This window comes from Scophthalmus maximus, chromosome 16, assembly GCF_022379125.1.
Source record: "Scophthalmus maximus strain ysfricsl-2021 chromosome 16, ASM2237912v1, whole genome shotgun sequence".
In the NCBI taxonomy this organism is placed as follows: domain Eukaryota; kingdom Metazoa; phylum Chordata; class Actinopteri; order Pleuronectiformes; family Scophthalmidae; genus Scophthalmus; species Scophthalmus maximus.
In genome coordinates this window covers 12,252,474-12,266,706 of record NC_061530.1, presented here as the reverse complement: position 1 = coordinate 12,266,706, position 14,233 = coordinate 12,252,474, and the positions used below count along the sequence as shown (strand labels likewise).

The window sequence follows — 14,233 nt, the reverse complement described above, 5'->3', positions numbered from 1 at the left end:
AGGTGAAGACCGATTCAGACATTGTATTGCATTACCATAACATGACAATAAAATCATTTTTAATGTACACGTTTATTCTGAAGGTTTGGTCTGAAGTTGCACCAACAAGTTTCTGTTCCCAGCAAGTTGATTTTAAATATCATAGAAAAATAGCAGGGCAGATGTTGCTGTCTGGAAAGGAGGGAGCCTAAATATGAAGTTCTGAAGCATTATCGTTTCCCCCAGAAGACGCTTGGTAGCAATGTTAAGAAGTGTATTAGGTACAAGATAATAAGTGTCGCACTGATTGTAATAGACAGAACCATATAAATGAGTCTTATGTATAGCAATGTATAGCTCTAATGACACCTGCAGCGAATGTACTTAACTCAGCTCAAAACTGATGTACATCAGTCTGGTAGAGAACATAAATTCCTAGATGCTCCTTGGAAAAAAAAAAAAAAGGGCAACTAAGGCAGCTGCACCTTCACTTTATGCAAGTGCAAAAACATTTTGTCCTTGAGGAATTATTTCTTTTAAATTCCTTCATTATTTGCCAGCTGTGGCTCAGGAGATAAAGTTTCCTTGCGCAAGACACTTAACCCTAAATTGCCTCTGAAGGCCGATTTGACAGAAAAAGCACTGTGTGAATGGGTGAATGTGACTTACTGTATTATTCTTTTTCTTTTTATGTAACATCTATTGCTATCTTTTGTTCATTATGTTGAATCTTTTATAACCTTTTATGGTTGCCTTTGTTATAGTAGTTGAGTTTTTTTTATAATAAACTACCGTTTGATGTGCCTGTGTGCCTGTGGTTAAAGGTAGTAAAGTAGGCAGTAAACCAAATTTTCCTCTCACGGGGCAATTACTACTGGCTTGATTGAACCTGGATTCCCAGCTACCAATATAATTTCATCATGCGGAAAGAACAGGAGCAGATAAAAGATGTTATCGCTTTCATAAGCCACAATCATCCACAGCCAAGTCTGGTCGTGTACTCGAAGATGCCACTTATTTCCTGCTAGCTTCAAAGAAAGAAAGGGATTGTCTGAAGAATTTCACCGTCCCTGTTGTTATGCAGGCGATCTTCGCTAATCTTGATGTTATCAGCAGTGACATCAGATGTGTCTCTAAAATAAATGATTCAACAGGGAAAGACAAGTGAAAAAACATTTGAGTGGAAAGTCAAGGCAGACTAAAATGAGATCTGTACTCCATACTTAAAATGCTTCATTTATTCTTTATTGGTCGTAATCATTTTGTTATAATTATTTTGTATATGACAGAAATTTAATGATGAGAATTGCTACAAAGAAACTAAGGATTCAATCAATAAAAACACAGTGAAAAGGACGAAGGAGGTTTCAACTTTAGCATGCTGTATGTTGGTGCCCCCTACTGTTGAAGAGCAAAATTACTTACACAAATACAGATAACAAGGACAAGGCCTCTGAAATAAAGATACAAACCAAAACCAAATATATCATGTTGTGTGATTTTAAAATATGGTTCATCTTTGGTCTCCCTAGACCAGAGTTTTGGCAAGCAGCAAACTGACAAGTAGGGTCACCAGTGAGGTCAACTGGCCTGGAGCACAGCTTGCTTTCGGTACACCCCTTAAGCGTGCTGGAGAGGAAGCAAAGTTTACAAAACATGAGTTGATCCAGCTCTGTGTCATCTACAAGAATATACAAAATGTGTGAAAAGATTAGAGAGCTGTACTTTTTGGTTCGATCAGGTTTAGTGGTCCTAATGAGATGCCTGTAGTGTCATGGTAGGATACGTCCCTCTCAACTCGCCTGTGGTGACCCGGGTAGCAGTGCTGCAGGAGAACAACATTAGATGATTCTGCTGATGCACCTGTTGTTAATCTATCTATTCATCATACATGCGTGTGATAAGAACTACCGAAAGGGCGACAGAATCCACATGCAGCGGTACTTACAGCTGTGCAGTTGTTGTGTCTCAAAAGACACAGGTGGACCTGGCAGTGCAGGAAGATGGATGAAAAGTTGGTAAATGTGAACATCCTGAAGGAGAAGCGGGCCACAGTGGAGACGCCGTTCTGAACCAGGTCTACTGTGCCATCTGCTGGATTGGGACACCTGGAAGACAGGGGAGGTGGCCGTGTGAGAGTATGAAGTAAGGTGACATGGTCACGTTGTAAAAAAAAAAAAAGAGAATTGGTGGAGCAAGTGAAGAGAGGTCTTTTCTTTTTGCTCCAATTACGTTTTTTTCAGACTTAAGGAATCACGACTCAGAAATTTGCATGTTAAGACAAAATGAAGAAACAATAGCTATTTTACTCTTCACTAATGAGATCCCAGCGAACAGGGTAGTCGGCAGAGTTGACTGGCGTGGCCCAGCAAGTGTCCAGAATGGTGGAGATCTGCCGTGGATCGACTCCTTCTGTCCGCACCTCCACATACATCTTCTGGTCTACTTCCATTTCAATGTCGGTGGTACTGGTGAGGGGGTAGTGGAAGTTGGCGTCCTGGTAGGGGATCATTCTCGTGTGATACTGCCCACGGCCAGTTGGAAGCTTCTTCCTCACAATGCTATGGGGAAAAACCGACACATGATGGTATTACACCTTAGAGGGAACAATTTATCGACAGGTATGTGTTAACTCAGAGAGTCTTAATGGTAAATGCTTTAAAATTTTCCCCAACAGAACAGGGACAGGCTTCACTGATTGATCTTTGTGTTGTCAATTTAGATGACACCTTCGTAAGTGGAGGTGCAGAATGCGTAAGATTTCTGACAAGTAAGGGGCATGTTTTTTATTTGTCACTGGAATCACCAATGTCATCAAAGAGCACCACTGCTGTTGGAGATTAATGCTTAAAAAAGAGTTTGAGGCGCAGATGTAGCACTGTTTAAGAGACCTATTTTGGAATAGGTAATAATTGACAACCCGAAGCATCACATAATTCACAACAGAACATTATAGAGGAATGCTTGATATAGAAAATCACTGTAGTCTTTTTGATTTAGTTAGCCAAACCTCTAAGTCATGAAATTGATCAAATAAAACTTGTAAAGGAGATTGGACTGTCACCTCTCTACAGGGTTAATGCCCACAGCCATAGACAAGGCCTGAGCCAGAGGGTATACACAGCAGAAAAGCAGATGGATGTTCCTTTGGCGGCTGATTAGGCCATCATGAGGATCCACATCCCCCTGGATGGTGTTCTCATAGATGAAATGGCTCCCATTGCTCTTCAAATTGAAATAACAAAATGGCGTTAGATTATTGTAATTGCAGCGTCTAAAATTGTATTTTGTATGTACCGATAACATAGGTGCATGGACTGTACCTTGAGCATCGTGCCGCACAGCTGCTCGTCGTTGTTAAAGTTGAACACCAGTCGTCCGTCCTGTAGAGAAGCTTTACAGGAGTCGTCTTGGAGATGGAGGGCGCTCCGGTGGAAGCCGGCCTCGAACAGCTGGCAGCGCGACACGGACATAGTGCCTGAACTACTGACACAATTGATGGACGAATCTACAGAAGAGAGTTAGACATAAAAAATAGTCTCTGTAATTTTTATTCGCAATGGATCAAATGCCTCCGGTATGTGAAGTTTGAAAGGTGTTGCTCTGGTGGTGGACAGATATTGAAACAATCGTTTCGGTTTATATTTAACTGTGTTTTAATTGTTTGAACATTACTCCTGAGAAGTTAGGTTTTGTCTTTTTGCCTGACAAACGCCTCAATTTAAAGAGCAACATAAAATAATAACCATGAACAGCCAATGAGAAGGGCCCGCGATGGTGTCTTTTAGCTCACTGTTTTAGTTTTACTGCCACAAACTGGTCTCAGGCAGCTATTTTTAATGAATGAACTTTGAGTGGCCAACAAACAGATCTTTTAATGCATGCTTAAAAAGGCAGTTAGTTAAAGTTAGACAATATCTAATAACAATAATATAACAATCTAATATATAACAATGCCTCCTATCACTGTGATGATCTAAGTTGACCTCACCATAGCTCTCGTTGTTGGGCCGATGGTGGTGTTCATCACAGAAGCAGCCGTAAACCCCGTCCTTCTCACCACACCACTCATATTCGGTGCAGTTCAGCTGTTCACAGGGGTCTGTCTCAGCTATGGAAATAGTGGGGAAAAGGACGAGACAAGAAGTAATGAAACTTAAACGGAACAATAAACAAAAAATATATATTTTCCAGAAGTAGGACAAATGGTTTGCTCTTTATGAACCTATTGATTAATTTTCTTATTTATCATCTTATTTACTATTAATTAGCAAAGTGCAAAAGTACCACAGTGTAGAGCCGAGCGCCACTCTGTGATGTTCAACCCCAAAACTGTGCAAGTTCGCTCATAGGCTGAAACAGCACTACACAGCATGCCATTGGCTGGAGTGTAGAGGCAGAGGTCATAGACGCAGGAAGTGAAAAATGGCTGCGGGTCAGAGTGCAGGTGACAGGCGCTGAATGGGCCGCTGGTGTTGGTGATGACGCTACAGAGCTCATTGTATTCGTCCCTGAATCCGCAGTTGCTCAATCCATCACCATTCATTCCGTCAGTTGATCCACATCTAGAAAAGACATTATACATTTAAAGGTTGAAGCGACTTTGCTTGACTTTGTTTATTTTTGCCACGGCATATTTTTCTACAATATTTGTACGTGGGTAATCACAAACATATTGCACATTTGCCAGTACAAAGTGTAGCTTGCACAATTTGCTTTGATAATGTGTCGAGGTGAGGGAACCTACATTAACTAAAGGTAGTGAAAGGTTTTCAACTGACGATAATATATAAATGGTGGAATATCCGACAAAAGTTATTTTTATAACAGCTCACCCTGGTTGGCTTGTGGATGACTTCCAGCTGTGTCCAAACTCATTATCATTTTGTGCCAGTGTGCCATTGGGCAAGACTTTGTCATCTGCAGGATCATTGTTGAAATTCCCACACATCCCAGTTACTCTGTTTCGGTGATTTTGGCCGATTCTGACCAGTAAGGTGCTTCTGCCATCGAACTGGACCAACAGGTCACTGGCGTCAACCACTATGTAGCTTCCCTGTCTTACAACCTGAGCAAAGGTTCCTATGGTGGTTGGAAGAGCTACCTCACTTCCATTTACCTGGGGGGATGAGAGATTAGAGGAATTTGTTGTCAGTTATGTTTGCATCAGACAGATTTAGAGACATGTTCATCTTGAAAATAATTAAGGGCTTACCGTTACTCTTTTATTTGGTCCAATCCTTACATACACTCTGTCTGTTTGATTTGAGAGGTATATATGCACTGCAGATACAAAGGACACAAGGTTGTTGCCACGGTGATTATTGGTGGCTGCCACCTGAAACTGTGTGTCATTGGTGCCGTGGCTCAAGCTCTCGGTGATGATGTAAGAGCATGTGCCCTGGAAATGAGCCAGTGCCCCATCAAAGGTGATGTAGTGTGGGTCTCCCCAAACGGTGCAAGTAGACATTGCATCGTAACAGCCCAGCTGGCCATATCTGATGGTGCACTCTTGTTCAGGAGTACAAGATGCAACGGAGCAGCGCAGGTCGTTGGGAGCATGACATTCACATCGCTGGGAGCAGCCCGTTGTCCAGAAGGACTCACCAGCCTGCAACATGTGAGGAAAAAAAAATAAGCACTAGTAACACAAAAAAGGCTGAGAGGAAAGGAACAGGATGATGAAATCGTTAGTGCCCCATGTTGTGTACCACACATGTAGTCATGTCATTGAACATGAGTTTACTGTTACAATAGTTACATAGGTACTTTGATGGGACACAAACTTGTCACCCATTCTTGCCAGGTTTTCACTCAGTCCTGCTACTTGCAGCTTTGCTAAGATGTTGAATTTCAATAGTACAAAAAATCTTCTTCAGTAGACGTGATGTGTTGTCTCCACTTGTGTATGAAATTTGTATATATATATATATATATTTGTAAATGTAAATTTGTAAATGTAAGCATACTGATATTGATGGTTGACAGGCACAGGAAGTGGAAATTCAGCTATTGATATATGAAATTAAAGAGCTGCTTCATAGCTCTTGACCGAGGGTCAATGGCCAAATGTGCAAAAACTGAAATCTGCATAATTCATCTGACTATTTAGGACAATTTGATTATTACATTTTCAAACATCTGTATACAAATCATTTGTTTCATTCATTAACATCTATATGACTTACATCATAGTAGGAGCCATCATATTGGCAGCCACAGCTTTCCACAGGGACACACCTCGTCCCGCTCCTGAGGAACCCTTCATCACAGAAACATCCCTCAGAGCAAACCTGCTCGCAGGTGGCATCAACACTGCTGGCACACGTGTGGCCACAGTCGGTACCACACAGCTGATAATGGCTGTTGGCTGGACAGCTCAGTCCTTTTTAAGTGAGGAGAGAAATGGCAATTGTCGGATATTTTATTTTAGCTATTATTCTTAAATGGATAATTTAGTTTGAAAAATGGTTGACTCACTGCAGGTGGTGTTCTGTCTCCAAGGGTAGATTCGAACATTAGCAGACTGACAGGCACTGACGTAAGCTTGTATGGCCCTGCACAGAAGATCTTGACCAGCATTTCCTGACACACAAACGTCAAACACACAGTCGTTGAAGTATGGCGCCGGGTCCACCTGTTCATGGCAGAAGCTGAGGGGGCCGTCAGCTGCCCGGATCACTTCACACTGAGCTCTAGCAGGGAGTTCGTTGGTACACCGGGGACAGGAGGAACCACACCCATCACTGCAGGTGTAGTTGCCCGCCACCTTCCAAGACGTCCCAAACTCATCTGGAGTGTTGACTATTGTTCCAGATGGTGTGTGGAAGTCGTCTGTCTGATTTCCATTGAAGTTTCCACAAAGTCCACATGTTTTTCCGCTATAATGATGATAATGATTATAGAAAAATTCAGTGAAATAATCAGGTTTAATCAATCAATGAATCAAAATGTATTTGCATTGCACCTGCAATTAATGCATTTAATGTAGGTTAGTGATAATAACAGATTTCAGACAGGGAGCATAGGGTTGTGAAATCTGACAAGCAATCAACATTAGGACACAGAAATAATTGTAATATGTTTTCTCCTTCTGCTCCTAATCATAACTTGATTTGAGCTGTGCTGATTGGCAGATACCTGTAATTTGATGGCACAGAGATGGACACTGTACTCCATCCATCGTACGTGACACTGAGGCCAAAGGCAGCACTGATGAATGTGCGAGATCCACTTGCAAAGACAGACACATTTCCATTCAACAGAACTGGAAGATTTTTTGTTATTCCATTTACCTGCACCATTCGAAAAGACAAAATTAGAAAAGCAATGCATTTTTACTTATACTGAACAAATCAAATTACACAAATTACACAATGATATCTCGTCTCAAGATAAGGTATAAATTCTTCAACTCACCTCTACCATACCTCTTCTGTGCCTGGACATACGCAGTCGGTAGCCCCACACATTCACAAACACATCAGCTGTGATTGAAACTGGCTGCCCGTTCCATGGCTCATTCTTTGCTTCCACTGAAAATTGGTGGAGTCCATCAGTGTCATTGCAAAGGGTTGCTAAGACGTAGCGGCAGGTTCCCTGGAAGTCATAGGCCTTGCCATCAAATGTGAGGTAGTGGGGATCGCCAGAGGCAGAGCAGGTGCCATGAGGGCTGGGATGGCAGCCAAACTCGCCCCCCACCACACGGCAGGACTCCTGGGGACCACAGGAGCTGGGAGTACAGTGCACTGTCCCAGTTGCACCGTTACAGGTGCATGAGCTCTGACATTCCTCACCATCCCAGAACTGTTCAGCAGCTTGTCGATAGCGTCCATTGTGATGGCATCCACAGGATGTTGGTCGCACACACTGGTTGCCATTGAGGACAAAACCATCATCACACTGGCACCCTTCCTGGCACACAATGTCACAAGTGAAAGGGAAAGAGAGGCTGGGGCAGGTGGAGGGACAAGTGGTATCACAAAGTTCGTAATGGCTGTGTAGAGGGCAGGTTGGCTCTAGAGAAAAACAAGCAGATTGATACAAAAAGGTCATTACGTACTTTTATACCATATCCAAAGTTTTTGCAACAGCAGGAAAAGTGCTTACCACAACCAGTTGCATTCCTCCAGTGTCGCAGCGCTACGCCCTTCTGTTGACATATTAGTGCATAATCTCGTAGGACCTCACAGAGTGTTGATGCTGGATCATTAGAGGTTCTAATGATCTTAATGCACTCTTCCATATGCTGCCTTGGGTCTACCGTGGACCAACACTGGGTAAATGGCCCAGTTCGTGAGGCAATTATTCCGCAGTACTCACTGGAATTGTAATTTGTTGTGGAATTATTATTCACACTTTCTACACAATGAGCAGCGAGGGAGCCGTCTCGCCAACTGTCTCCAAAGGCCTGAGAGCTGTTGACCGGGATGCCGTTGGGTGTGCGGAAGTCATCATGTGAGTGACCATTGTAGTTACCACAGAGTCCACCCAGTGAACCATTGTAGATACCAGGTGCAGTGACACGCACAAAGTGAGGCCAGACTGTCTGCACAGTCACACCAAAGGAGGTGCGAATGATGATACTGTGAATGCTGCTGTGGTAGATTTGGATTCGGTCGGATGCTGAGCTGAAAGGTAGTCTGATGAGCTGACCGTCAACCTAAAGGGCCATTTAAAAATGAATGAATTTGTTTTATTACATTCTTTCATATATCATATTTTTTGTTTTTTATAGGCAAGAAATTTAAAGGGCAATATGTTCTAATTTCATTCGGTAGTGTATCCACAAATTCATCAGCTCTTAAATTTTAGTCACTTACCCGAACCTTGCTGCTATTTGTCATCTCAATGGACACTTGTGTTCCCTCTGCCTCAAAGTTTAGCAACCTGGCAAAACCTTGTTGGCCTCTGGGCACTTTCTCTGCTGTCACCACAAAGTGGGGGTAAGCAGACAATCCCATCACTTTGGCAAGAGTCAGTCGACACGCCCCAGGATACTGGTATGTCAGTCCATCAAACATCTGATATGACCCCGGGCCCCTGATCCAGCAAGTTGCATAGTTGTTAGGCCTACATCCTCTTTCTCCTTCCTCCACCCTGCATGATTCAAGTGGATTACAACTATGTGAGCGACAGGTCATGGAGCCATAACTGCAGCGACAACGTCTCCCACAGTCCTCGTCTAGTATCACAGTTTCTCCAGAGCGGTAGTAACGATCCTCAAAGCTGCAGCCACAGTCAGCAAGAGGGACGCAGACCCCACCACTGAGGATGTAGCCTGAATTGCAGATGCAGCTCTCCTGGACAGGGAGAGGGCAGTTGTGGGTGGAATTGGGATTGACACAGGTAGCTGGACATCCTGTGCCTTCTGGCTCAAAGTGGCTGTTGGCTGGGCAGGGGATTTCTAGAAAAAAAACATGAAATTGAAAATGAACTCATGGAAATGTTGAAAATTCTATTTCTTAATAATGTTGAATGAGTGACAATCAAACATACCACAGAGGCCTGGTCTTCTCCATCTTGGCAGTTGTATTCCATTCTGCTGACACTGACTTGCATAAACATTTAGGGCTTGACACAGAATGGGCTGGTACCCTTCTCCTACACACAGATCAAACACACAACTCTCCACAAAGGACTGTGGGGGAAGCTGTCGATGGCAAGCAGCAAAAGGTCCAGAACTGTTCTGGAGGACACCACAATGGGCCGCATTGCTGTATAAAGCTGTCTGATGTACAGTGCAGGAAGCACAGTCCAGTCCACTGCAATGGATCCCACATCCAGGCTCAGCGTCCCCTGCTGCTTGCCAACTGTTGGCAAAAACCACATCAGAGCCAACAACTTCTCCTTGGCGGGTTCGAAAGTCATCCGTGGTGCGATTGTTGAAGTTTCCACATAGGCCACATGTTGCATTCTGGTAAGTGTAGGGCAAACTGATTCTGACGTAGTGATATGCGTCGTAAGAAACCACCAAGCCAAAGTCAGCACTGATGATCGTAGAAAAACCTGACTGATAAACCTGGACAGAACCATTGCTAAGGGAGAACGGGGTGGCAGCAAAGCTTCCATTGACCTGTCAGCACAGAAACATGCAAAAACATCATTGTTAAAAATACATTAAAAAAAATACTGTATTAACAGGGTATACAATATAGATATTGTGAATTGAAGTTGTAATTGCTCACCTTAGCTTCACCGCGATGTCCTTTGACAAGCTCAATAGTTTCATTGTTGACAAACACTTTAACCAGCCGTGTCCAAGCGACTCGCGTGCTGCCCCGGTGCTCGTTCTTGCCCTCCACTCGATAGTAGGGCAGCCCACGACCACATTGTTCCGACAGAACGTATGTGCAGGTGCCCTGAAAGTGAAACACTTTGCCATCGAAGGTGTAGTAATGTGGATCACCACTTATGGTGCATGTGCGTCTCCGCACCGTCTGGCAGGAGAATTGGAATGAAGATGCCCGGCAGATTTGGGAAAAGGAGCAGGGTTGCCTGACACACTGCAGGCCTGCTGAGGTGCAGGTGCACTTTTGTGCACAGGTTCTGTCGCTCCAGAATGAGTCTCCCAGCTGCACAGGTTCACCTTTGAAGGAAATCCAAGTGTTCTTTGAAAGGCCTTGCACTGTAATGCTATTTGACTAGTGTTACAGGTCAACAAGTTTTGCCTGTATTTTCAGAGCAAACAGTTGAGTGGTGACAAAAGAAGGAGTGGGAGTATCTTTGGTAATCACCTCCTGGTTCTGGTCTTACCATTAAAAGTGCAGCCGCTTGGTCCATGGTCTGTCCGGAAGGCCCAGCGTCCGGGTACATTGACATTACTGCTCATGCCGATAGCAGTAACATTTCTTGAGAATGATCCAGGGACGGTGAAATGATGATTGGAATTGACGGTGTCATATCCAACCTGCAAACACATGTTTTATAGGTACATTATCATGAAATGTATGTGTTATCTTTTTGTACATTGCCATTGCTGCATTCAGATCATAGTACAGCATAGTAATTTAGTCTCTTACCTGTACATTGCGGCTTGTCGCGGCTATTTCCCCGTAGTTCATCAGCACAAATGAGAACTGGCCACCAGAGATCAAAACTGCTTGGACTGTTGTTCGCTAAAAATAATTCACTTGTTTTTATTTTATAAATTCGATTTGGTAAAACACATTTACATAATTATATCATGTATTTGCCCATTTTTAAAACCAGTTGACTTACTGTGCCAGAGGTTGGAAAGTAGGCCACCTGGTACCATGTAGCAACAAAGACCCAGTTAGCATTAAAGCGCAGTGTAGGGAAGTAGGCATTAATGTCCCGTGTAGCTTGTTGGAGGACACTGCCACTGGTGTATTGGTTGTAGAAGATCTGACCAGTTCTTCTGTTGTCCAAATCTGTCCAGAATGGAGCAATGATGTCTCTGGTTCCATGCAATGGAAACCGTTGTGGTGAGTACGAAGACCATGTATTAGCAAAGGTCAGGTGTCCATTGTGGTTCACCTGGAAACACATAAACCAGTTCTTGCTAACAAAGGATTCGTAGGTATCGACTACAGTCGATAACAAATTGCATGTAATCAAACATTGACATGCACATACGATTGCCATAGAAGTTTACTGAATAACGTGATGGATGTAACATTATTGTGACAACAACGAACTCTAATACTTCTCTAAATCATTTTTGCCGATTCATGTTTGCCTATTTACAACTATGAACTTTTGTTGCAGGTCATTTTTTTAAGAAGTGGAGTAAAATGTGTTATTTTTCTCCACAAAATATATGAGAAAAAGTCTTCAAAGGACGTGGATGTGAAGATATGAATTTGTACATACATAAATCTGGCGATAGGACTGTCCAAAGTAAACAAAAGCTCCTAGCAGGGTAATTCGAGGTGAACTTCCATCATCTGATCGAGAGCTTGTTGTTCCACTATTTGGGTAGAGGGGTCCTAGACAGAATAAAAGATGTGACATTTAAAACAAAGAACAAGCATATTGGCCATATAACATACTAGATAATCACACCTAACCATTCATATCCATATTTTATCCTATATACAGAAAACTCAATTAAACACGACTGAATATCTTGTTTTGGCTGAGTGTTTGTAAGGGCGCGTCAGTATGCCGCGTCAGTATCCCGGGTTCAACCAGAAGGGCCAGTAAAACACTGTAAAATCATCTGCCAAATAAAAGGGCACTCGGTGGGCGCATACCTACGCCAAGGTTAAAGAAAATGAAAAAAAGATAGTTCTGGATCTGCCCATTAATCCAGATCTGCACTAAAATGTAACAGATTCTTCTTTGGGCTATGCCCCACCCTTCCACAAAATTTCATGTAAATCAGTTGAGTAGTTTTTGCACAATCTTGCAAACAGACAAATAGATGATGAAAACATAACCTCCCTGGAGTTATCTATTTGACTATGAGTGAGTAAAGCAAATTGTTGCCTGAGGTGTTGAAGTTTGGCGCTACTGCACACTCCACATGCTTAGCTTTTGCTTTGGCGAATGTTGAGTAATTGTCACACTAACAGGAAATGTAAACTGTGTACAATTTTATAAAAAAGGTCAAATTATTAGAAATTTTACCCAGCATTAGATGCAACTAAATATATGTCTATTCTAATTCCTGCTAACAGACAAATACAGTGGTGGTATTAGTTGAAATCCTGCTTTTACTGATGATTGACCTGAATTATGACTGTGAAGAGTATGAACAGACTAAAATTAAGAGCATATTGAAGTTTCAACTCACTTGTCTGAGGAGCCACAGTACCTATGAAAGCAAACACATAGATATCATTGGACAAAAACCTGAGATCCGTTCATGAATTAATATAAAGGCATCAACAGAAATATAAAGGATTTTCATTTAATTACTTACTTATCATCCCCAAAAGCAGCACTGGCAACAAGATTTGACATGCCATTTTCCAAAGCTCAGAATTCAAACCTGATAATCAAATATGATGAATTCAATTCCAGGGAAAACAAAAAAAACACATTAAGAGTGCTTACCCTGCAGCATCCTGTATATTTTCTAAATGATTTCAATGGCAAAAGAAATAAATGCATGATTATCCATTAAATGTCCGTAGTACAAAATAGTGGCATTCATGTGCAACGTTTTTATCGACGTAGGAAAAATTATTTCAGAGAAAATAGCATAAATGTGTAACAAAGGCTAAAGCTTTATGTATATAAGCTACATATAAGTTATTGCCAAAATATAGGTAAAAATAAGCACCACTTTTTAACAAAACCCTATCATTGTGCAACATAGCAGGTATGAAATATTGTTTCACTCATACAAAATAAATTAGTTACCTGTTCACATGTGCTGCTTCCGTTCTTCTATCCCTCATCCCTCATCCCTCAGCTGGGCAGTGAGAAGTTTTTATACCGTGAAAGGTGGCACAGAACCAATGAACATGTGGTCCGACCAGTTTAGGGGTATTTCAGATCCAAAAACTAATTGCTTCCTCATCACTAGTAAATTAAACTAACCCGTATCCAGACAGAACTATGAGGAAAAAGAGCAGATTATAAGATAAATTATTTTCCCACAATTTATTGTTTTATCTCTGACACTTCTACCTCTGCCCTGGTATGACGGAGGTGAATGGAATTTATTTTTGAATAATAAATTATCAAACATTAATTAGAAGAAGAAAAGAAATCAACTTTACTGAGTTAATGTCCTAAATATTCTTAATAATCTGCAGAGTCTGATTTCTTTTTAGCGCATTATATAGTATATAGTAATAATAGTTTAGTAGTAATAGTTTTTAAGGAATGAGACAAGAAGGTTTTTCATGACAGAAACTGAATTTAAATTGAGTTTAAAAGAGAAGGTGTGAGTAGACATACTGTGTATGCCACTAAAATAATTTCTGAATAGGTACCGTCAGATTTCCAGACAATAATTGTCTATAATAAGTGAAAAACAAAAAGCCTTCTCTATTCTGTACCATTACATCTGCTGTTTGTGAACCTTCGTACTGTTTACTGCCTCTTCAGTGTACGTAGTCTGGCATTTATTTGCCCTTTTTCGCTAACACGAAAATGTTTTACATGTTTTTCTGGATCCACATAAGCTTCTGTGCTGTAATAGTAGCTGCTACTGTTGCCGCTACTTCTGTAGCTGCTGTGTGTGAGGTGTGAGGGCCGGCCAGTTTTCCTACTTGATACTTTTTCAAGGGTTCAAGATTTTAGTCTATGTCTAGTTGACCTTTTTTTTGTTCATTAG

The 14,233-nt window shown here is 41.8% G+C and overlaps 1 protein-coding gene across 1 annotated transcript; it reads right to left on the bottom strand.

The window, feature by feature from the left end:
• Positions 1 to 1,202: 1,202 nt before the first annotated feature.
• On the bottom strand, positions 1,203 to 13,383 carry LOC118287481 (alpha-tectorin). The gene is made up of 25 exons (XM_035612736.1): positions 13,312 to 13,383; positions 12,869 to 12,937; positions 12,740 to 12,760; positions 11,815 to 11,930; positions 11,200 to 11,478; positions 11,001 to 11,096; positions 10,735 to 10,888; positions 10,167 to 10,567; positions 9,478 to 10,054; positions 8,802 to 9,385; positions 8,089 to 8,641; positions 7,399 to 7,997; positions 7,120 to 7,274; positions 6,460 to 6,860; positions 6,168 to 6,364; positions 5,195 to 5,590; positions 4,815 to 5,098; positions 4,267 to 4,544; positions 3,971 to 4,090; positions 3,303 to 3,487; positions 3,044 to 3,204; positions 2,289 to 2,540; positions 1,928 to 2,087; positions 1,705 to 1,804; positions 1,203 to 1,608 (listed from the first exon to the last, which is right to left on the bottom strand). Exons 2-25 carry the CDS (start codon positions 12,912 to 12,914, stop codon positions 1,508 to 1,510), a joined length of 6,216 nt encoding a protein of 2,071 aa, XP_035468629.1. The 5' UTR covers positions 12,915 to 12,937; positions 13,312 to 13,383; the 3' UTR covers positions 1,203 to 1,507.
• Between the last annotated feature and the right edge of the window lie 850 nt (positions 13,384 to 14,233).

Excerpts from the sequence above, each read along its gene's own strand:
- LOC118287481 (XM_035612736.1), bottom strand. The coding sequence starts at position 12,914 with ATGGCATGTCAAATCTTGTTGCCAGTGCTGCTTTTGGGGATGATAA. Across the intron at positions 11,479-11,814 it reads AGTCCTATCGCCAGATTTAT|GTGAACCACAATGGACACCT; the intron begins GTATGTACAAAT and ends ATGTGTTTCCAG. Across the intron at positions 11,097-11,199 it reads ACTTTCCAACCTCTGGCACA|CGAACAACAGTCCAAGCAGT; the intron begins GTAAGTCAACTG and ends AATTATTTTTAG.